At 36.9% G+C, this 24,639-nt stretch overlaps 1 protein-coding gene across 7 annotated transcripts in view; it reads right to left on the bottom strand.

Annotated features, from left to right (window-relative positions):
- The window catches only part of CCNT2 (cyclin T2), a 38,314-nt gene extending 16,386 nt beyond the window's left edge, over positions 1 to 21,928 (bottom strand). For 2 of the 7 annotated variants that reach the window (XM_045783035.2, XM_045783054.2), the window contains exons 1-4: positions 21,487 to 21,695; positions 20,606 to 20,687; positions 18,738 to 18,764; positions 1,149 to 1,277 (exon numbers count right to left, since the gene is read on the bottom strand). In XM_045783035.2, coding sequence (XP_045638991.1) covers positions 1,149 to 1,277; positions 18,738 to 18,764; positions 20,606 to 20,687; positions 21,487 to 21,644 — 396 coding nt within the window. In that variant the 5' untranslated portion in view covers positions 21,645 to 21,695. The other 5 variants (XM_045783043.2, XM_045783064.2, XR_015722506.1 and 2 more) reach the window with 4 other exon arrangements.
- Between the last annotated feature and the right edge of the window lie 2,711 nt (positions 21,929 to 24,639).

Here is a 24,639-nt window from a genome sequence, read left to right as displayed (position 1 = left end):
TTTTAACTTCAACAAATCATTCCCCTAATGTAATTACTCTTGGAATAAAGAGTATGAAAAATTTCTACCATTATCAAATTTCTTAAATTATGACAACTCAGTAAGGTGATTAAAAAAACAATACATCATAAATATTCATGTAACGACATGTTGCTAAACTCAAGAGTGAAAAGCACATTTATGTCCCATTTTGAAAAGGTCACTAAGATGATTTTTTTAAGACACAGATTTCTATTATTTGAATAATACCCTAAGTATTCACCAAAATTAATTCTGAATTTATAAAGTAATAGAAATTACAAGAACAATCTCTGAATAATCACGCATTCTTTATTATTGAATGGTTACATTAGTATTTCTCACTCCCTTAAAGCCAACATCTAAGATAAAATTTGTCATTAATAAACTCAGATATACTTAAAAAACATCACATATACTTAATCTGGACTTTAAGATTAACTAAATGAAAGTAAACTAATATAATCTGGCAGTCATTCAGTAGCTGAAAGTTCCTGATAAAGGAATTCACCTATAATATAAGTGCTGGGAAAGTGAATTTAAAGGCCTAGAATTCTAGTTTCTGTTTTAAGACGTAGCAACATTTTGAAATGGCACCTTCAAACAAGGTCTATTAAAATGTTGATGATGAACAAGTTGTTTAGAAGCTAGCATTAGTCTTGAGGAAAATTAAAATATGACCCCCCCCCATGAAAGCATGGTAAAATAGCATCTTTATGGATCAGTATTAGAGAGAGAACTATTGGTATATATGTATTAACAAGGGAAAAATTCTGTAAAATTACTATTTACTGTTCTAGAGGCAATCCGAGGTTTTTCTGTATTTTTTTCCCCCATTGTTGACAGTTTAAGAGTTACTTATCTCTGGTCTCAAATGGACCCAAACAACGGAGGTGATATGACTTACCCTCAATATATATCATAGGTTTGCTGTGAGGATAAACAACAAAATGTGAAACACTTATAACCACCTCTGATCACAGCCTTAACGTGATTCAGAATGACACTGAAATACATGTACATACATGAAATATGTTTCTGTTAGATCACTCCCCGGTACTACACTCCTAAATGGTAAAAGAAATAAGCAGCAGTTGGAAGGCAACGCCAATTGATTTATTATTACATACATCACATTTAGTATCCAGCAGTGGCTCTAGGGGATGAAGACAAGCATGTGCTACTTTGATAACATGTTCAAGTTTTCGAGCCTGTTCTTCCACTTTTGCAGCCAAAAATAATGCGGTAGGTGATATTATCTGCAGAAAAGATAAAAATTTGGTGATTTAAAAGTAAAAAATTTTGGAAAAACCTTCTATTTTCTAAGGGAGGGTCGTGCAAAGAAGGAATGTAGTATTAAAAGTATAAACTGCGAGTTGGGCTATAATAAGATTCATATAAGAGTTTTAATAAAGTGATTCATTAAATAGAACTAGTTACCCTAGTCTATAAAACCTGCATTACTTGTTTTGCAAATAGAATACCAAAGGGAAAAAGGAAAAAGACTTCTACTCAGGCTAACTAAAAGAAACTTTAAATCATATTAATGCATATTGTGGAGGTAAAGGGGAAAAAAACCTCAAGCAAAATAATAAAGCCGTAGCTTTAAAAAAAAAAGGTAGTAAAATATACCCAAATTTTCCTTCTTTTTAGGTACAGCCACTACTTTCTAGGGTTCTTTTAAATTAATCAACAATTCATTGTGTGGTTAAGAGCTACATAATCTCGCTTTTGGGACAGGAAAAGGATCTTACAAGGCAAAATGGGAAGATTCTGAACGTGATATTACTACCTAGTATCTGTATTACTTCACTACAACAATATTAAAAGTAGCTAAAAAAACCCAGGGAATAAACATGTAAGATAAACCAATAGATTAGAAACACTGCCATCTGGAGATCAAGAAATATGCAATTTTTTTTTTTGGCTTTAGTACATTATATGTTCTTGGGATTGAAGTATAAGAACATAGCACTCCAAAGACATTGACTAAAACAGAGAAACATCAATTTTGAACAATATTTACCCAAAAAGTTAGTAATAAACTGAATTAATTGCTGACTCAGAAAATAAGCACATTCTAAATTCAAATAATCTAAGATTACACAGAAGAAATTTCTCACAGGAAGATGATTTCTAAATGTCAAGATTCAGATTATTTTTCAAGAGATGAGCATCTGAGTCTCACTTATCTTGGGGGTCATCAATCACTGTATGGAAACAATGCCAAAAGAGGGAGGAGAGGAGAGAAAGCATAAATCACGCTACATGATTTGGGTAGTTAACATGAAGAGAAAGTTTCTGATACAAGAAGGATGACTCTTTCCTCTGAGCTTTTAAAAACAACTTATAAATAATGCTGAGCCATGAAATTCAATCACTGGATTTTGGATCTGAAAGGGACCCTCACTGGTCCAAATTGCATTTGCAGATGAGTAAATGGAGTAAAAATGACTTCAAGAAATTCTTTTCCTGATGTACACATTTTTAAAACAGACCTAAAATTAAGTGAGTTTGGCTCCAAACAACCAGTAATGTTACCTTAAAAGGACTGAGTAATTTCAACTTGGATTTTCAACTTACTTCCATCCTTTAGAATTAAAATTACAACAAGGAAAACATATAAAATTGAGAATGCTCAAAAAAGGAACTTATTCTTAGTTTTCACAGACTTAGAATAAACTAATGTTATCTTTACAACAGATTTAATTAAGCAACAGCAAAATTAGTTAATATTCTTGAAATACCAGCTAAATAGCAGTCATGCAGGCAGGGGTTTTTGTGAAATGTAGAAAGCACAAGAGAGTGGACAATCATTTCCTTAGTTATTTCTTCCACATACTGAACATTTCCTACACTGCTATGTACTTCATTTGAAGAATTCCTTTTCTATTTAAAGGCTTACCTCATTCTAAGGAAAATTCCCAAGTCAGAGTGAAGTGCCCTTCTTTATTCAACAGGAAGCTGCATACCTCTATTATTGTACTTCCACTGTATTCTAACTTCTGGCTTACTAATTTTGTCTGCCCTACCAGTCTAGCAGCAGCTTAAATATAGAGACTGAATTATTCATTCATGTTCCCATTGTCTCCCATTGTGTAGCTGCTCTTCAACACATTTGCCAAATGAATGATATGTGGATAATCCACATATAATTATAAAGGCACCGATGTTAAATTCAAAGTATTCCAAATACCACAGTAAAAATCTAGGAGCCAATACTACAGGGTAAGAAATGCAAGAAACAATAAAGATACTCTCAGTTTCCCACAATCTTTCACTTTTTATCTAAGTCATGTCTAAGAGGGGAATGGCTAAGCCAGCCATCAAATGCCAGAACGATTTACCAAAGAGTGAAGCAATACAGACTCAAGTCCAATGTCAAATCAGACTGAACTTAAACTAACTTCCTAACTGCCAGATGATGCAGGATTTCTCTTACTTGCCTAAAAGGTACCTCTAAAAGTCTCCAATGAGTTCTTCTTGGTAAAATCTCTTAGGATTCCCAATCACCGCTTCATTCTCTTCAGACTTCTTGTAAGCCTCACTATCAAGAAGTACTTTCAAACCACACAGCTTTTCTCCTTGCAAAATAGTCTCAATGGAACAAAGTATGTATACTAGTGAATGGTTCTAAAATTCTACAAGCAATTTTAAAAATTAAATGTTCAGAGAGCTAAGCAATAATCTTCAGAGTAGATTCCTAGTTTATTTACCCACACTCCTCACAGAAGTCTTTCTGTTCCCTCTAAATAGGGCTCAATTCTCATCCTCCTCCAGTGCAACACTAATACCCAACACTCTTCCAAAGTTCTGGTGAAATCCACTAACTCCATTCACATTTCCTCCTCTACAGCCTGCAAACATTTTACTCCATCAGGGCTGTAAAAACAAAACAAAACAAAACAAAACACCTTTTTAGAGAAATACTTTGTGAATATCCATGTGAGGCTTTAATTTTAAGGACGACTAAAGAAGGTAAATCAAGTTAGGTACTTCTGTTTTTTGTTTTTTTTTTTTTTAATAGAAAGCCGATTTTGTTGTGCGGCTTATTGAAAGGAAAAGAATTCCAAAAGTTTTAAGTAATGGCTATATTATTAGTTGGTCTGTGGCTTTTAAAGGTGAGCATAGTTTTGAAGGCAACAGACTTTCATTAGTGCACATAAACTTGGTTCAAAGTCAAAGAATTCGGACCCTTATTGGAGTAGATACTTGGTTCGAGTGAGCAAACAATTACAAACTGAGATTTAGTTCACTGGGGAGGGAGACCACGCACTATCCATCTTTGTGTTCTGCTACCTAATTTAATAAACCTTCTTGAATTACTATAACTAAAGGAAATAAAAACTGATTTTTAAATAGTATCAAGAGTTTGTCAGCCTAGCAGATGTACAACTATTTCAAAGGGATATTACATTCTCAAAACAAGACAAATTTCTACAGAAATATACCATACAAATCATGGAGAGGGGGAGGAAGAGGTGATGAAGCCAGCTGTAGCATAGTAGTCAGGCTGCCTCAGTGGAATCCTGGCTCTGTTATCTGACTAGCCTAGGCAAATTACTTATTTCTTTGTGGCTCAGTTTCCGCATCTGTAAAATGGGAGAAATAGTATCCGCTTGTAAAATTGTGGTGAGGATTAAATGAATCTATGTAATAAAGCACTTAGAATAGTGCCCCCGAGTAAGAGGACTCAAATACTATCATTACTATGTTGTAAAGTTAAACAACTGTGTATTGCTACTGCTGATCTTAAAATTAAAAAGTGATTTAGCATGCTTTTAAAAATTCCCTTCTTTCTTGCTCATCTTCTTCCTTTCACAGTTAAACTGAATTCTTTAAAGGTTCCATGGTAGCCCTAACTAAGCAGATTCACACACACTAAAATGATGACACACATTACTTCAATCACTTCAATACACCAGTATTTCTTTTGTCCCTGCTCCCTCCAGTTGTTTTCACCCCCTTCTCTTTTTCTAGTCCTTTACATGTTTCCATTCCTACCTCTTGATCTGACTCCCTTCCTTCTCCATGTTTTCTCCTCCTGCCCATTCCTGGCTGCTGTCTCCCCCTTCTGCTCATAATGCCCTCACTGCTGACATTCTTCACTCTCCACTGCTGGCTTCAACCTTGATATTTGGAGGCAAGGTCAGTTTGAATTAATAAAAGCCTGGGTAATTTCTAAATCACTGATGCTGGCTGTACCAGTTTCAAATGAATCACTCTGGTCTTTATTCTTCCAGTAATTAATATTGTGCATACACCTTGTGTGTACATCTTTATTTAAGAACTAGCCACAAGCTGTTTTATTACTCTTCGACTTAAATTTCCTAATCTAAGAGTCCTAACAGAAGCAAAGAAAAGACTTCCATGTCCACCTTCTATTTGCTAATATATCATCAATAGGTTTGTTCTAATCTGTCCTTATGTTTCATCTTCAGGCCCTACAGGCTGGTGAATCCACTTCTGCCCTGTTCCTTAACTGTCCCCAAACTCCGGCCTCCCCTAAGACTAGGATAACTATTTTCCTGTGCCTTCAAAAAGCTTCATTAATGAATACACAGTTAGTTCTAGGTACCACAGTTCAAAATTGGGAAACCACACACCTAAGGCTATAGTTAAAGAGAAAAATGGTAACGGCATAACTTTAGAAGACTCCCAGAAAGGTCCTAGAATAGGAAAAAGGAAGTAGAAACTTAGATATAATAAGGGGCTAACAGCTCCTCAACAAAGAAGAAAACAGAAGTCAAAATGTCCATTTATTCATAACAAAGATCACCAAGCTTGACCAATTAGACCAAAATTCCAGTAAAAAGTGGTTCATTTCCTTAATTTTGATGCACTGAAAAGACTGACATCCCAGTATTAGAGAAAATGTCATTAACTCAATGTGGTATTTTAGTTGTTTTCCTACACATATAATTATGCATGAGTGTAATACTGTCAGCATAACAAAATTTATACTGGAAATAAAGCCTTCAGGTTGGATGTTATTTGGGATTTATAATTACATCTAAAAGAGAGCTGGTTTAATAAAGACTGACTAGTATTCAGTAATGCTGAAAAGCAGTAATAATTAAGAGAATAAGGCCTGATTTCCAGAGTAATTACATGATATTTATAAGTATTTAAATGCTTAATGTAACCTGGCTTTAAAAAATTTATTTATGGAGCCTATGTTACCATTATGAATCTGTTACAAAATGAAAAAAAATTCAACTTACAAAGTACATGTAGCATTTCATAGTTAAGTCTCTACTCTCCCTTACATACTCAGCTCTTACCAACCGACAATAAATAGTCACAGATTACTAGGAAACAAGTTGCATAGGTATTCAAATACTCCACATAAATTTTTAAAAGTCCACTTTCCTTCAGATAGCTAAACAAATAAGAATATTACTGAAGACTTAATATTGTGGATAGAATTGCCCAAATTGATCGACAGATCCACACATTCCCTGTCAAAATCTCAACTTTTCTGCAGAAACTGACCAGCTGATCCTAGACTTCCTATGGAAATGCAAGGGACCCAGAAGAGCAAAAACAATCTTGAAAAAGAAAAAGTCAGAAGACTCATACTTCCTGAATTCAAAATTTACTACAAAAGTTATAGTAATTAAGACCATGTGATAATAGTATAAGGAAAGACATGAAGATCAAAGAATAGAACAGTTTCCAGAAACAAATATTTAATTCAATGGAGAAAAAAATAGTCTTTTAAGGTGCTGGGACAACTGCATATCCACATGCAAAAAACCGAAGTCAGTCCCCTTCTTTACACCATAAACAAAAACTAACTAAAAATGGATCATAGACCTAAATATAAGAGCTAAAACTATAAAACTCTTAGAAGAAAACTGGAATAAATCTTCATGACCATGGATCAAGCAATATTTTCTTTGATATGACATCAAAGCACAAGTGACAAAAGAAAAATCCTAATAAAGTAAATGCATATATTACAGATGAAACCATCAGCAAAATGAAAAAGATAACCCAAAGAATGGGAGAAAATACCTGCAAATCCTGTATCTGATAAGGGACTGGTATCCAGAATATATGAAGAACTCTTACAATTTAATAGGGAGACAATGCAGTTTAAAAAATGGGAAAGGGGGGGCTCCTGGATGGCTCAGTGGGTTAAAGGTCCGACTCTTGATCTCAGGGTCATGAGTTCAAGCTCTGCCTGTGTGCAGCCTACTTCAAAAAAAAAAGGGTGGGGAGGGATAAGTAGATATTCCCCCCAAAATGATACTATAAATGGCCAATAAACACATGAAAAGATGCTCAATAACACCAGTCATTACGGAAATGCAAATCGAAACCACGAGATAATGCTTTATACTCACTAGGATGCCCATAAGATCGCTATAATAATAATTTAAAAAAACAGACAATAACAATTAAAATGTTGGCAAAGGTGTGGAGAAATTGGAACCCTTAACATATTGCTTGTGGGAAGGTAAGATGGTTATGGCTACTTTGCAAAAGTGTGGCAATTTCTCAAAATGTTTTTAAAAAGCTTTCCAAGATTACTGAGGTCTAGAGTTACTATACAACCCAGCAATTCCACTCCTAGGTACCCAAGAGAAACAAAAATGTATGTTCACACAAAAACTTGTACAGGACTATTCACAGCGGCATTATTCACCATACCTAAAGATCAGAAATAACGTAACTGTCCACCAACTGATAAGATGAGGTATATCCACATGATGGGTGGAATGTTATTCAGCAGCAAAAAGAAATGAAGCATCGATACATGCTACAGCATGGATGGATCTTGCAAACACTATGATAACCCTAAAGACCATATTATTACATAATTTCATTTATATGCAATGTAGAAAAAAGGTAAATCTATTGAGAGACAGAGAATGGTTGCCAGGTCTGAAAGAGGGGAAGAAATCAGTGAATAACTGCTAATGGGTACGGGGTTTCTTTTTGGGGTGATGAAAGTATTATAAACTTAAGATTGTGATGATGGCTGTACAACTCTGTAACACATTCGTTAAACTGTGCACTCTGAATAGGTGAATTTTATGGTCTGTGAATTATCTGAATAAAGTTTTTTTTTTTTTTAAAGAAGCTTATGTCAAAGACATCCCTTTTAAATTACTTCCAACAAAGGAAATTCCTAGGAAACCAAAAACCTAATCACAGTACAATAAACAGTGGTAAACAACATTCATGTTAACGCTGTGTGACTTTATAACACATCTGTTAATTTAAAAGTAAAATCAGGTTTCTTTTTCAGAAAGTATATTATATATCATTTCTTAAACAACATTCAACTTTGACATTTAAATTACATAATTATTTCAGAAAACCCGTGATTTGTTTAGCAAAAATAATTTGAACAGATGTTTAAGTCTACATAAAGTGAACCATATTGTTAATTCAAGTAGCTACTCCTATTAGTCACTCGAAACAGCAACCATTGAGCTAGAGCAATATAATCTATCTAAAACTTCTACCTAAGGATATGGGGAGCGTGTAAAAATTTGGTTATCTTCTCTGAATCAACATATCATTTAAAGACTGCCCCCAAATACTCAGAATTTTCTTTACCTTCTCAAAGCTTCTTTTTTTTCCCTAAGCATGAAACTATGACAGTTTTCATGATCTCAGGATTTTTGACCAGTAAAGAATCATCATTACTTTTTCAACTTCTAAATGAGCCCTCTATTTAAAATTAGCTTGAATGTGCAAACTTCTCTATATAAAAATTACTACAGTGAGAGGCAATAGTAATCTTGACAGATACGAATGTCTATACTTTTCATTAGTTAACTGCTATTACTTTTTAAGAGTTTATAGCTCAAACCAGCACCATCAAATAATAATGTAATGTGAGCCACAACTGTAATTAAAATTTTCCTAGTAACCATGTTAAAATAGTAAAGAAATGTGAAATTAACCCACTTCTAGTTAGTGGCTACATTATCAGCAAAGATTTAAACCCACAATTGGCATTCTAAAGAAAAATTTCATTAAAATGATATGAAACAGACTGAAACGTATCAAATAGGCATCACAAAATGGCTCAAATTGATTACTGTTCCTAGTCATTCCCACAGTAGAAAGACAATTTTTTCCTCCTCTTTCACTAGAATGTAAGTCCCTTAGGAAAAACACTATTTCTTATTTATTTTTTAAAAAACATACCTTCTTTGCACACTGCTTGTCACATTAACACGCACTCAATGTTTGTGGAATAACTACTGTCATGGAAACAGAGTATCATGTAACAAAGTACAAACCATTAAAGCTGTAATATTTAAAAATTTTAATGCTGAACAAGTAAGTGAACTTCTACAGTCATTAGTTTCTTCTTCTGTATCAGACTCAAATAATTTAAAGAAAAACTTCATTTTACGTGTTTTTCTGTAAATATGATATCAGGAGTACTTAATACACCACCTTTGCATCTAGAACCATAACTTAGTTAAGAATAAAACTTTAAATTTATGCCCCAAACTATGGTAGGGTGGTAAGATTTCCATCAGTTTCCCCACTGTAGAGTATATAGCAATCTAATTTGATTTTCCCTCAAGAAAATTATTTTACCCAATTTAATGCACTAAAAATATCTTCAGACTTCCTGTTCTGCCTTCAAAGTCAATTTAAAAATTACACAGTTTTGACAGAGACCTTTGTGTGTCTTAGCTAATACAAATACCAACACACATTTGTTAATGTAAAGATCTGCTCTATTCTACACATCAGTTAGTTTAGAAATAACTACACCACCAAACTGTATAAAATGCTTTCTTATTTGAGACAAATGAGCTAAAGGTACCATAAAAACATATGAACTATCAAGACTAAGAGACACATAGAAGTGTGTGTGTGTGTGTGTGTGTGTGTGTGCGCGCACACACAGAAAAGATCTGATTTGAACCTTTTACAATCATCTCATTTTCTGGGGGGAAAAAACTGCCTCACGAAGACTTTATGAAGACTTGTATAATATAGAACCCAATATACCACATCAGTCAACATCCCTGTAATTAGCCAAGGAACATTAAAGTTTTGTGGGAGAACATTATCTAGAGTTCTTTTCAGAATTCATTTGCAAAAAAATCAGTCAAGAATATCACATATGCTTTTAACGTCTATTGATTAAACTGTCCCGGGTGGATCATATGTTTCTTCTTTGACAGAATGAAGTCAAGTGACTTAATTATTCCTAAAAAATTATCCTTATCTTCTTAGAAGTTCTTAAACCTATTAAAGGACAGTTGTCCCCTGAACAAAGTGGGGGTTAGTAGCGCCACGCCTCCCTCCCCACCTCCTGACAATACACATGTAACTTTGACTCTCCCAAAACTTTCCAAGTAGCCTACTGTTGACTGGAAGCCTTATAGATAACATAGTCAATTAACACGTTTAGTATGTTATATACCATATTCTCACAATACCTAATTTTTCCCAAATTTTCAGTATTTCTAGACTATGTGGCTTGTCATTGAGTTTTTTTTTCAAGTTGCTGCAAATCTCCAAAAAATTTCTCAATGTATTTATTGAAAAAAAATCTGTAAGTGGACCCACAGAGTTCAAACCTAAGGGTCAACTGTACAATTACATGATAGTCTATCTCTGTGTTTGGAAATTAGTGTACAATCTCCTAAAGTGACAGAAAATTACCTTTTAATGTCTTATCTGAAGAGTTCTGAGGAGATAGTGGCAGAGGAGGTAACCAAATCCCCACAGAAAAACAGAATAACAAGAGAGCAAAAGCAAAACCCCATGGATATTTATAACCAAACTACCTGGCAAGGCATTCCTAGGAAAGTCCAAAATACAAATGGGTTAAGGACAAAACTGGCAAATATGTCACCACAACACCTACCCAGTATCAGCATCTATGCAACAAGAAGCAAAGGAAACTAATGGGGCATTTGCTGGATTTGATAAAAGAACCTCAAAATAGCCCACAGACATTTATTGGAAATCATGATAGGCCAATCGGGGAACGGCAGCTGAACCTGGGAGTAATTCTGTCAAGTTCAGTTAGTGGGTAGGTGCCACAGGCCTAGAGTAGGGCTTAAAGGGTTGAAGCTAACTTCTTTTTTTTTTTTTTTAAAGATTTTATTTATTTATTTGACAGAGATAGAGACAGCCAGCGAGAGAGGGAACACAAGCAGGGGGAGTGGGAGAGGAAGAAGCAGGCTCCAAGCGGAAGAGCCTGATGTGGGGCTCGATCCCAGAATGCCAGGATCACGACCTGAGCTGATTAACGACTGCACCACCCAGGCGCCCCAAAGCTAACTTCTTATGTACTCTTCGAAGTGATCTCCCAAGGCTCTTTTCCAGGACTCACACTGAAGAGAAACTTGAGAACCAAAGCAGAACTGGTAGGATAGGGAGAAGGTAAAGAGACGATAAAAATGAGGGAGGGGAACACAGCGAGGAAACCTCAGAAAGCAAGCTGCTATATTTCTGTATATGTAACTGAAAAGTATTTAGGTCATACAAAGATACTTTAAGAAAAAATTAGAAGAGTTAACCCTAAGCAAACAAAAATCACACTAGAAAGAACTGGTCAAAAAAAAAAAAAAAATCAACAACTGGTACTGGGAAAACTGGATATCCACACACAAAAGAATGAAATCAAACCCTTACCTCACATACACACAAAAATTAACTCACAGCGGATCAGTGACCTCAACTGAAAAACTAAACATAAAACTCTTAGAGGAAAACGAGAAAAGCTCCATGATGGGTTTGGCAATGATTTCTTAGAAATGACACCAAAAGCATAAGCAACACAGAAAGAAATAGGTAGACTGGGCTTCATCAAAATTAAAAACTTTTGTGCATCAAAAAAGTGAAAAGAGTTCACAGAATGAAAAAAATATTTGCAAATCATGTATTTGGTAAGAGAGTAATATTCAGAATATATAAGGAAGTCCTATAACTTAAAAAACCCAATTAAAAAATGGATGAAAGACTGGTTAGACATTTCTCCAAAGAAAATAAATATATAAATGGCCAGTAACCACATGAAAAGATGCTACAACACCAGTAGCCACCAGAGAAATGCAAATTAAAACTACAATGAGATACCATTTCATATTCATTAGGATGGTTATTACCAGAAAACTAGAAAAGAGCAAGTGTTCGTGAGGACATGGAGAACTTGGAACCCTTGTGCACTGCGAATGGGAATGTAAGATAGTGCTATTGATACGGAAAACAATATGGCAGTTCCTCAAAAAATAAAACATGGAATCACAACGTGATCCAGTAATTTCACTTCTGGGTATGTGCTCAAAAGAGTTGAAAGCAAGGACTTAAGCGGATTTTTGAAAACCCACATTCATAGCAGCATTATTCACAATAACCAAAAGGTAAAAGGAATCCAACTGTGGTTCATACATACAATGGAATAACATTCAGCCCTAAAAACGAAGGAGATTCTGACACATGCTACAACATGGATGAATTTTGAAAACATTATGCTAAATGAAATAAAACAGACATAAAAAAGGACAAATATTGTATGATTCCACTTTTATGAGGTAAGCAATAGTGAAATTCATAGACTAATAGCATGGTGGTAGCCAGGGGCTGGGGGAGGGGAGAATATGGAGTTTGCTCAATGAGCAGAATTTCAGTTTGAAAAGATAAAAAAGTACTAGAAATGGATAGTGGTGATGTTTGCACAACAACGTGAATGTACTTAATGTCACTGAACTGCACATTTAAAAATGGTTAAAATTATCTTCCCCCCCAAAAAAAAGGGACGCTTTGGTCTCTTGGGATCAAGTCCTGCATCAGGCTCCTTGCTCAGCGGGGTGCCTGCTTCTCCCTCTGCCTGCCCCCCCCCACTTGCTCAGTCTCTCTCTCTCTCTGACAAATAAATAAATAAAATCTTTTGGGGGGCCTGAGTGGCTCAGTCGGTTAAGCGTCTGCCTTTGGCTCAGATCATGATCATAGGGACCTGGGATCTAGCCCCACATCGGGCTCCCTGCTGGGTGGGGAGCCTGCTTCTCCCTCTCTCTCCTCCTACTGCTCCCTCTGCTTGTGCTCTCTCGCTCGCTCTCTCAAATAAATAAAATCTTTAAAATAAATAAAATCTTTAAAAAATGGTTAAAATGAGAAATTTCATGCTATGTATATTTTACCACAATAAAAAAACGAGAAAAATTGAAACAGTAACACACCTCCAAACTAATAGACACTAAGGATTCAAAACACAAAACATGAGTAAAAAAGATATGAAGTGGGCAACCCTCTCAGCTCCTCAGCTCCCCTCCCTCTTTGGGAGCTTTGTCCTATCACTCAATAAACTTTGCTTCACTATCACTCAATAAACCTTGCTTTGCTGCCCACAAAAAAAAAAAAAAAAAAAAGAAATGAAGTCACATACTGAAAGATCACATCACACACCCGAGTATATAAACCCAGAACAACCAACATTAAGACATACTGTAGTAAAATTACTGGATTATAAAGGGAAAAAAAAGTCCTTTGGCCATAAGAAAACTAGATCATCACCAGTAGTAGTGCTTTATAGCAGGAAAAAAAAGGTGTCACATATTTAAGATACCTAAGAAAAGAAAGCATGAGTCAAGAATTTTATACACAGCAAAACTGACCTTGAGTATAAACATCACAGATAAACTATTACCAACATGCAAAGATTCAGGAATTTTGTTTCCACAATGTCCAAGAGAACTTCAAACAATCAAAACAACTAGAGACTTCAACAGAAGCACTGGCAGTGAGCAAAAATAGTTACTTGTAGAACTAAGACTAAGTAAGGATTAAAAAGTTTTATAATGGTTATTTAAGATAATGTAGCCATAATATGACTTTAAAAACCAAGGGTGAGAGGGAAAGCAAAACAAAAACATTTTACTGTTCTCAGTAATTATACTGGTGGTGATAGTACTGCTATTTCAAAACTTATTTGTGTAATGTGGGGTTAAGTTAATGAGTGATACTGGAATAAATTCTCTCTCTCTTTTTTTTTAAAGATTTTATTTATTTATTTGACAGAGATAGAGACAGCCAGTGAGAGAGAGGGAACACAAGCAGGGGGAGTGGGAGAGGAAGAAGCAGGCTCATAGTGGAGGAGCCTGATGTGGGGCTCGATCCCAGAACGCTGGGATCACGCCCTGAGCCGAAGGCAGACGCTTAACGACTGCGCAACCCAGGCGCCCCTGGAATAAATTCTCTAATCCCACATTATTTTTTTTAAGATTTTATTTATTTATTTGACAGAACACAAGCAGGGGGAGCAGCAGGCAGAGGGGGAGGGAGAAGCAGGCTCCTTGCCCAGCAGGGAGCCCGATGTGGGACTCAATACCAGGTCCCTATGATCATGACCTAAGCCAAAGGCAGACGCTTAACCGACTGAGCCACTCAGGTGCCCACTAATCCCACATTCTTAAAATCTGCGATTTTGGTGTGAAAGGTCATAGAAACGTTCTACAAAAGAGAGGGTAAGTAAAAAATGCTGCTGCTATCTTTAATCAGCGAACTCCTGAGCTATTTAAAGTATACATTTAAAATAAATACCTATTTAAAAAAAAATCTGGTTAACCTATACTTCATATATTTAATGTGTAAACGAATAATATACATTTAATATACCAATGTGCATAGTAAATATATATTTACGGTACTATAAATTTCCTCACTCTTTTCATTGCAGATGTCTAGAAACAAGAGGAACACAGTAATTATGAGTATCCCTAGTGCCCAGCTCATGGTTTTGAAATACCACTTCCTACTAAAACAAAGGATGATTTCTTAAAGAAATGGCCATTAAAGCTGTGGAAAAGAAAATGCAAAAGACGAGCCTGGAATACCTTGCTGTAACAGATAATAAGGAAGTCACCTAAGATTACTGGGGTATAGAGTTATCATATGGTCTAGCAATTCTACTGCATCCAAGAGAAACCAAAACATAAGTCCACCCAGAAACTAACACATAAATGTTCACAGGAGCACTATAAGAGCCAAAAAGTGGAAACAACTCAAATGTCCATCAACTGATAAATGGACATATAAAATATGATATAATGGTAGTTGGCAATAAAAGTAAGTGAAGTACTGACACAAGCCACAACACAGATAAATGTTAAAAATATTATGCAGTAAGGGAAAGAGACCAGTCACAAAGTACCACATACTGTATGATTCCACTTACAGGAAAAGTCCAGAATAGGGTGGGGGAAAAATAGGAAGAGATAGCCAAAGGCCAAAGGGTGTAGGGTTTCTTCCTGCGGTAATGAAAATTTCTAAAATTGACATAAAACTTCGTGAATATACTTAAAACCCCCCACTAAACTGTACACTTTCAACTGATGAAATGTATGGTATATGAATTATATTTCAACAAAGGCGGTATATGTAGGGTGAGAATCATGTATTTATTCTGCCTCTCCTTTATGAACTGTACAACTGGGTGTCTAAGTAGTAGATGAATTACAGCATTTCATTATAAAAATATTCCAATTAATAATGAAGAAACTAGAGTATCACAATGAACGAATGGATCTAGGCATTGAATATCAATCAACAGCTGCTAACACAGAGAAACAAGACATCAGGTGGCTCCTAATTAGGTGTCTCAACACCTGTAGTCTTACTAAAGACTTACTCATCTAACCCGAGTTTGATAAAATTTCCAGATCCACCTGGCAATTTGCAGGGACTTCAAGAACAAAAGAACATGATAAACTGCACCATGAGTATACAATCAGCAAAATCCAGACTCTACAGGTCTAATGCCTTAGGTTCTTCAACAAATAAAATTTAAGTGAAAGCAAGGGATGGAGGGGAAACTTGTGTATTCAGAGACTCAAAAGACTAGTCAAATTAATAATGGGCAAGACTAAACTGTAGCATTTAGGAATGCAGGATTGGGTGGTAAAACTATACAGAAACTGAAGAAAGTAATTACTATAACAAGGATATTGGTTATTTTGTGGAGGGAAGAAAGGGGATGATATAGGGAAGGGGCAATGGAAACATTGCTGGGATAGTTAGCAAAGTTCTCTTTCTTGAGTGGTGGTTACAAGGTTGTTTGCCCTACTATAATTCACGAAGCTATACATTTGTTTGGTGGTTTTATGTTTCTGTTGTATTTTATAGTAAAAAAAACAAAATCAAAAAAAACCATCGGGTGCCTGGGTGGCTCAGTCTGTTAAACATCTGCCTTCGGCTCAGGTCATGATCCCAGGGTCCTGAGATCAAGCCCCGCATCGGACTCCTTGCTCAGTGGGGAGTTGCTTCTCCCTCTCGCTCCCTCTGCTGCTACTCCTGCTTATGCTCTCCTGTGCTCTCTCAAATAAATAAAAATCTTTATATTAAAAAAACCCACTTTACCTCATAAATGCAGTTATACTGTAGCAATAAAGGACACCAAACAGGTGGAATACAATAGGATGTGAACAGGACCCAAAGAATAAGAGAGAGAGAAATTCAGAAGTCAAAGAGTGGAGTTTTCTTGGGAATGGTTCATGAAGAGTTGAAACTTCACCTGTCTTAAAACCTGACAGATTACTGTCACATGAAAAGGGAATAGACCGCACCATCTGGAAAAAGAGGGATGCACAATGCATAAATGGTAAGACTGATACATGGCTAAAGGGGAATTTGGGGCCTAATTCAAAAGAGGACTTCTAACAACTGTGAAATCAAACCCAACCCAACCCTTTTTTTGGCGGCTGAAAAACATATATGTACCTGCTTGCACAACAAATAGTTTTCTGAAAGGGCACACAAAAACTGTTAACAGCACATGTTCTAGGGCAGTGGGCTTACACACTCAAATTGGAGGGAAGTTTATCATATCCCCCTTTCTACCATTTTCATTTACTATGTGCCTATATTAGTTTTCAAAAATAAAACATTTAACACTTGTCTCTGTGGAGAGGATGTATACAGAGAAAAATGTGTAAGGATTCATTCAACAGATCTGTGAGCAATAAGATTTGATCCATCTTATTGACAAATAGCTGCTACATTATCTACTTTATGTGAACTACTGGTGACACAACTGTGAGTAAAACCAAAAAAGAAAGGAAACAAAACCCTGTCCTTACATTGTTTACCTTCTAGTCTGAATGTGGGTGTCGGGGGACATTTTTAAAAGTGACCCACATTTTTACATTTAACTTCATCTATGTTCGAGAGAAATTTAGGGCTTTCACACTAAAAATATAAACAAAACCCTTCAGCTAACCAAATTCCCCAAAATGTTGGTTTCCTTTCACAAAAGGCAATCATGTTTGACAATTTTATGAGCAATTTGAGTATAAATAAGCACAGTGTAAACTGGATAAAAATCTACTTTAAAAAAAAGTCTTGAATAAATTTCTATTGCGAAGACTATTCTTAAAAATTATAGTGGCAGAATGCTGTATTATCAAAGAACAAGGACTATGGACATTTCTGTAGATGGATTCAAAAACAGTGTTCCTCATTTAAGTCTTTACAGGGGGAAGAAAGGAATGCAAAAAGAACATCTGCAAATTTTCAAATGACATCTACTAGTCAACAGTCAAAGTCAACCGAGAAAGATTATAAAAATTGTAAGAAAAAAGTGGTAAACAAATTTTAGCCCAAGCAAAAACACAAGTTTGCTTATGTGTAGCAGCTGACTAACCTGAGATGTACAAAATGAAACGTAGCTATGACCTAGATGATGCATTCTTAGAAGTCATTATAGTCATTCCTTAAAATCATCAGTCCTGAATATTGTCCTTAACTGTGTATTCTTGGAAACTTAGCAGAAATACAGTACATTAAATAAGAATTACAACACATTTAAATCTGGCTGATATTATGTACAGTTCTGAATGCTCCAGCTCAAAAAAAAAAAAAAAAAAAAAGAAAAAAAAAGGTAATGGAACTAAGGAAAGTTAAGAGAAGATTAAAATGACCATGTAATTTGGAAAGGTGCTATGAGAATAGACAGTGACCACCAAAAACACTGAGAAAACAGTATGCTCTTTACGATCTGATCTTAAGAGAACTCATTAGACTTGGAATTAATATAAGAAACAAACGCATCATGAACTTGACTAACCAAATTAACGAACAGAGTTTCTAAGAGAAACTGGGTCAATATTTATTCTAAGATTGACACTATAGAGGATGTTCTCCCACAGTATATAACTTGGAGGCACCGCTGGCGCCAGGGCTTTTACACTTTACTAGATTTATCTTGAGCCTGAAGCTGCAAGGCCATTCTTTAATTATTAACCCCAATTACATAAACCTCACCGCATCCAGTCAGCAAAGGGTAGACTTATCTAATTAGGTTACATATAAAAGTCATTTACTGCTGATAGTGGTCCAACCCTCCAAGAGATACTGACAATAAAACTCAAGGATAAAAGACAGCTTCTGGGTCACCAACACATGTTGACACTGATTTTATTCTTAAACAATAGCACTTAAAATTTAAAGGGATATTTTACTTTTAAATTAGTCAGTGTGGGAAAACACAATGAATTCACATAAACATTAAACATTTTAATATAATTAATGCATGGTATTTATTATAATACTAGATACAGTTTGTCCCTAGCATCTTAAAATTTGTCTGTTAGGGTTTAATTCACTGAATGGTGTTCAGTTTACTTTGGGTGAAATTCATGCTTTTTGTAGTTTACTATGACATTCCATTATAACCCTACAAGAAAATTTTCCCAATGATGTGGGGGAGTATGAATTTAAAAGTGACTCACATTCAATTTGAGACCACCCCCTTCACCCTAAAAGAATAGGGAAAAAAAAAAAAGATAAAAGAGTGAGGCTGTGCAACTGATGCAAGTGCACCAATACAAATATTTAAAACCACTTTTGATATAATAGCAAAGGTAAAAAAAACAACAATTAGATATGAAGGGTGCAATGTTACTTTTTCAAATAGAAATTACCATCAGATTCCAATTGCTAATAACAATTTAATGTAAAATGCTGAAGTTTACCTTTGTACATATATAAGACACTAAGCGGGGTAATAAAAATACTTTGGCTTTTTATTGAGTGATTTAAGTAAATTAATTAAAGAATGTAAATGACCAGGCTTCACCAGTCAATTTAAAGTTAAACCTGTGAATTTTGGTTGTAAGCAAGATATCTGTTTTAAAGCACACCAACAAGGCCACAGAGACAAATTATGAAAGAGGGAGGGTTCAAAAAGAGAAGTATAGTCTTGTGTGAGATCATTCACTGGAAGTAGAAAAGTAAGCCTGTTTCAGCAAATGGGACATCTGTAGCCACATCAAGAATTTCCAGAACTATTCTGACCTGCGATTTCTACCAGCATTTTCCAGGGCTACTTAAGGAAAGTCACATTTATATCAGTATTCATTAGTTTACCACTGCCTTTGGAGCCAATTTAAATAAAAATGTTATTCTCTCAATCTAAATGTTATTGCCAAAAAGGCTTCCTCTCTCTTCCATAGCGCTATCACTGACCTAAGTTCTGTGCACAAGATATAACTCGGAAAATGGAAGAAGACCAAGAATCATGTAGATTTAAGAGAGAGAGAGAAGAAAAGGACCCTGCAGAGACCAAAACGTCTTTTGACCAGAAGAGATTAAAACAGGAATCAATCTATTGATTGATTAGAATTAGAAAAAAGTATTTTAAGGACCTTTTCAAAGATTGTTTTCTTAGCAAAAAGTTCTTAATGACAATCTACAAATAGCATAAAGTCTTCCATGGCCCATTTTTTTCTACACACACCTTTCAGAATAGCATTCTAAAAACAGCTGTGATAAAAAGAAAAAAGTATAGTGACAGTTAAGATAGAGTTAAATATTTCTAAATTATGGGCAATTTTGTTGAAGGATGCAGCACAGTATGCATATTACTCTGAAAAGAACAGACCAAATTCACAACTTTCACAAGGTAAAATAAAAATTTCAACTCAACGGTATTAACTCAATTCTTCAAGATTTACGAGTTATGTTCTTTAGTCCTGGAGGATAAGTTTTACTTCAAAACTGATTATACATATACACACCTCTGACACTATATGTGTAAATTCAGGAAAATTTGATGTCTAAGTCACCAAAAATTTAAGTAGACAACTAATGCTGTGATAAAGAGGAACGCTGACACCTTAAGAAATTGTGTTAGCAAATGAAATATTTCTGCTAACCATTTTACTTTCAAAGGGTCATTTAAAAATAACGTCACAATTAAATTAAGCCCAATTCACAGTATTTCAAACAGAAGGAATCCAACACTTTTAAGATGTACAACAGAATGACTAGGCCAAATTACACTGTACATTACTATTTAAAATTATTCGAAAGTAAGTATAAACTTTAAACAAATACCGACGTATTAAGTAAATAAATGTTTATTTTTTAGCTCAAAAAACTGGCAAAGCCTAACACAGTGCCCGGCAGCTTGTTATCACAAATTAAAAAACAAACCAGAAACACTTTGCATTTCAAGCAGAACGTTTATCACGCGGTTTACCTGCACTATTAATTTACCAACACTAAATCCGAAAGTAAAATCCAGGACCAACTTTTTTCTGCGTATCCATTTACCTCAAAATTTTGTTATGGTAAAGACAAACAAAATACTACTTACATTTCTATTGAATTTGGTGAAAGAATGGTGCATATAAAACCTGTGCATATAAACAATCGCAGTGTTTATTGTAAGCTGAGAGCTGGAACGTAACATTTAGGAAATATCCGAGAAAAACAAGATCTGATTTCCAAAACAATTTTGATGGAAAATTCCCGATCTGCGGTGTTTTTCCAATGCTTACCGTTCACTCAAAACCAACCCCAAAACTACGTACATATATAAAAAACAAAACCCTGCAGGGTGGTGGTAGGCTGGACGCCAACAGTAAGAAATGCTGAGCATTTGACTCCAATATTGCTATTAAGCAAGCCCGGGAAGGATTTATCAATGGCTAGGACTGACTAAGCTCAACATCAGACAGTTGAAACGCGCGCGCGCACACCCATACAAAACCACGCCAAGAACAGAAAGACCTCCGGTGAGCTCTCAAGGTACGAGACCCGCCATCAAACCAGCGAGGAGTGCGGGGAGAGGCTGCGGGAAACACGCCTTTCAGCATCGATAACCCCCCCACCTCTCGACCCCTTCTCCGACTAGAAGTCGAAGTAGCCACCTCTTTTCTGCGGTAATCCCTAAGATTCCCTTCTGGCCTCGGCGCCACTCCCATCCCCCGCCGCCACCACGCGCGGCCCCAAACAGATTACACAACGCAGCCTCCCAGCCCGCATTCCTGGACTCCTCTCCTCCCCTCCTTCATTGGTCGCTTGCGGCCTCCAGAGCCCGAGCCTGCCTTCCCTTACAGCGCGGCCGAGGCCCAGCGAAGACCGAGGCGGCGGCGCCATGTTCACGGGACAGCAGGCCCGGCGACTAGGCGACCCGGCGAATAGTGAGGGGGGACAGGGCGTGAGCGGCGGAGGGCCAAGAATAGGAAAGGATACACATTGAGACGCTGTCCCATGTCCTGGATGAGGTTGGCCGCCTGCTGGCGGTATGAGAGCTCTTTATCCGCCTCCACTCCGCAGCGGCGGCTCGGCGTGTTCTCCAGCTGTTCCCGAGTAAAGAACCAGCGAGAAGAAGCTCCACGGCCCGACGCCATGACACTTCCTCCTCCGCCCGCTCCCTCACCCACCCCCTCCCCTCCCGGCTCGCGGACTCCCCGCCAAGGCCGCGCGACCCCGCCCCACTCCGCTCGCCGTAGACCACGTACCGCCCCTTTTCACCCCCGCCTCCGCCCGTGCGCGTGCGCGGGGGCCGCCCTACCGGCTCGCCCCAGTCTTTTCCTTTCTTTTTCCTGCCCCCGGTCTCGCTCTCACGCTCGGGACCACAATGCCCCGCGCCGCTTGTCATCTGGAGGCGCCCGAAGGTGGGGGTCGGCTGGGAAGGAAAAGGTCGGCGCGATGCATGCCGGGTCTAGGACTGGCGGGGCGAAGGGTTGGGCTAGAGAGGAGCGAAGGGGCTGGCCCGACGTCGCGTGGAGAGGGAAGGCGGGCGGGCGGCTGCGCCGTGGGGCCTGGGCGTGGACTTTGAAGTCGCGGCAGGTTCTTGGGCCGGGAGTGCGGCGGCCCTTTAAGAAGAGAAAAGCTCTTCTCTGTCGCACGCGCACGGTACAGCCTCCATTTTCCTTCGGCTTCAATCTGCGCAGTCTCGTAGGCTCTCTTAGGAGTTGTCCACGACGGAAAGCCTCTGCCTACTGGCGCCTCGAGGAAGGACGCACCTGGGAGTGCAGAAGAAACAGTGGTCCACGTTTGTGTTGGATTTGAATGCTCCCCCCCCCCCACGTTGTCGGGCTAATTTTTGAGATTTCTGGCCAAAGGTTATCAAGTTAGGGGAGCTGAATTTTTAAGCTAGATTTCGAGGTCATGGGTAGTGTGTTTTTAAACCAAGCTATGATTTAAAACAGAAGGTTAAGGAGAAACAGATAAGAGGAACTGAATTTACTTTGTTTTGTTACAGTTAAAACTAACACCGCACGTACCAATTGATTAACCCCTTCTGTCGTTGTGAGAGAGTACCGCGGAGCTCCGTTCTGGGAGTAGATAGGTCTCTGGCCCTGACCCGATACTTATTGTGTGTGAATAAAATCTGCCTTTTTAAAATTTTAACTATTTGCCAAAGACAAAATACAGGCAGACGTATTTCTAAAAGGCTTTTAGGTGAGTCCTTGGTTAATACTCCGGGCATTTGTCCTTGTTTTTGGGCTCCTATGCCTACTGTACTGCTGTATCTTTGCTTTGCTTGCCCTTGTTACATATTCGATATAGAGCTATTGATTTGGTTGCAGTAGGCAGTTTGGAATAGTTGTCTGCATAGCTTTATTTCTTACCTACCTTACTTACTTCCCATCTGTCCCTGCTTAGAGAAGTAATAGGATAGATTGATTTAAAGCAGCATTATAAAGGTGCTTACCCCAACACTCATTTGTGATAAAAACTCTAAACAAACTAGGAATAGAAGAGAACTTACTCAACTTGATAAAGAAAATTTATAAAAACCCTCCAGTTAGGATCATACTTAATGGTGAGAAACTAGAAACTTTCCTGCTAACAAGGATATCCCCTCTCACCACACCTTTCAACATTGTACTGGAAATCCTAGCTAATACAATAGGAAAAGTGAATGAAACATAAACAGATTGGGAAGGGAAAAAAATGAATTTGTTCAGGGATGACATAATTGTTTTTGTAGAAAATCTTCCAAGTATTAAAAATGCGAAGGGGTGCCTGGGTAGCCCAGTCCGTTAAGTGTCCAACTCCTAATATCTGCTCAGGTTTGATCTTGGGGTGGTGAGTTTGAGCCCCACATTGGGCTCTGCGCTGGGCATGGAGTGTACTTAAAATGTAGAACAGGTGATTGTGGCAAGATCTTAAGACACAAGGTTAATACACAGGAATCATTTGCTTTCTTGTATACTAGCAACGTACAATTGAAATTTGAAATTTAAAGCATAATAATTTTACAAAAAATAATACTTAGGAATGAATCTAAAATATGTACAGGATCTATGTATGGAAAACTACAAAACTCTAAGGCAATCAGAGAAGATATAAATGGACGAATATTCTGGGTTTATGGATTGGAAGACCTTATCATTTGGAATCAATTCTTCCCAACTTGATGTATAGATTCAATGCAGTCCCAAAGTTCTAGCAAGTTATTTTGTAGATATCAACAAATTGATTCTAAAGCTTATATAGAAGGGCAAAAGACCCCCAAATAGCCAGCACAATCCAAAGATGTTGGACTGACACTACCTGACTCTAAAGCTATAGTAATAAAGAGACCATATATTGGCAAAAGAATAGATAGATCAATGGAACAGAATAGAGAGCCCAGAAATAGACCCACAAAAATAGTCAAGTGATCTTTGACAAAGGAGGAAAGACAATTTAATGGAGAGAAAGGGTAGTCTTTTCAACAAGTGATGCTAGAACAACTGGATATCCATATGCAAGAAAAAAAAAGATCTAGGCACAGACCTCACACCATTCACAAAAATTAACTCTAAATGGATCATGTCCTTAGATGTAAAGTGCAAAACTATAAAGCTTCCAGCAGATGGCGCAAGAGAAAATGTAGGCAACCCTTTGTTTGGCAATTATTTTTACATACAACCCCAAAACATGATCCTTTAAGGAAAAGATTAAGTTGGATTTCATTAGAATTAAGGAACTTTGCTCTGTGAAAGACCCTGTGAAGAGAGTGAAAATACAAGAAGAAAATCTTTGCAAAACATACCTGATTAAGGACTTGTATCCAAAATATAAAAGAAGTCTTAGAATTCAACAGGAAGAAAACATCCCAATTTTTAAAAATTGAAGCAAAATTAATATACAATCTTATATTAGTTTCAGGTGTAGAACATGTAGATTCAACAATTCTATACATTACTCAATGCTCACCACAATAAGTGTAGTTATCATCTGTTACTATTCAACATTATTACAATATTATTCACTATTTTCTCTATGCTGTACTTTTCATCTCAGTGACTTATTTATTTTATAACTGAAAGTTTGTACCTTTTAATCCCCTTATATATTTCACTCATCCCTCCCACCAACCTCCCCTCTGGCAACCACCAGTGTATTCTT

Source organism: Ursus americanus, chromosome 1, assembly GCF_024610735.1.
Source record: "Ursus americanus isolate L20-20 chromosome 1, mUrsAme1.1.p, whole genome shotgun sequence".
NCBI classification, from domain to species: Eukaryota; Metazoa; Chordata; class Mammalia; order Carnivora; family Ursidae; genus Ursus; species Ursus americanus.
This window is presented reverse-complemented; position numbering and strand designations above follow the sequence as displayed.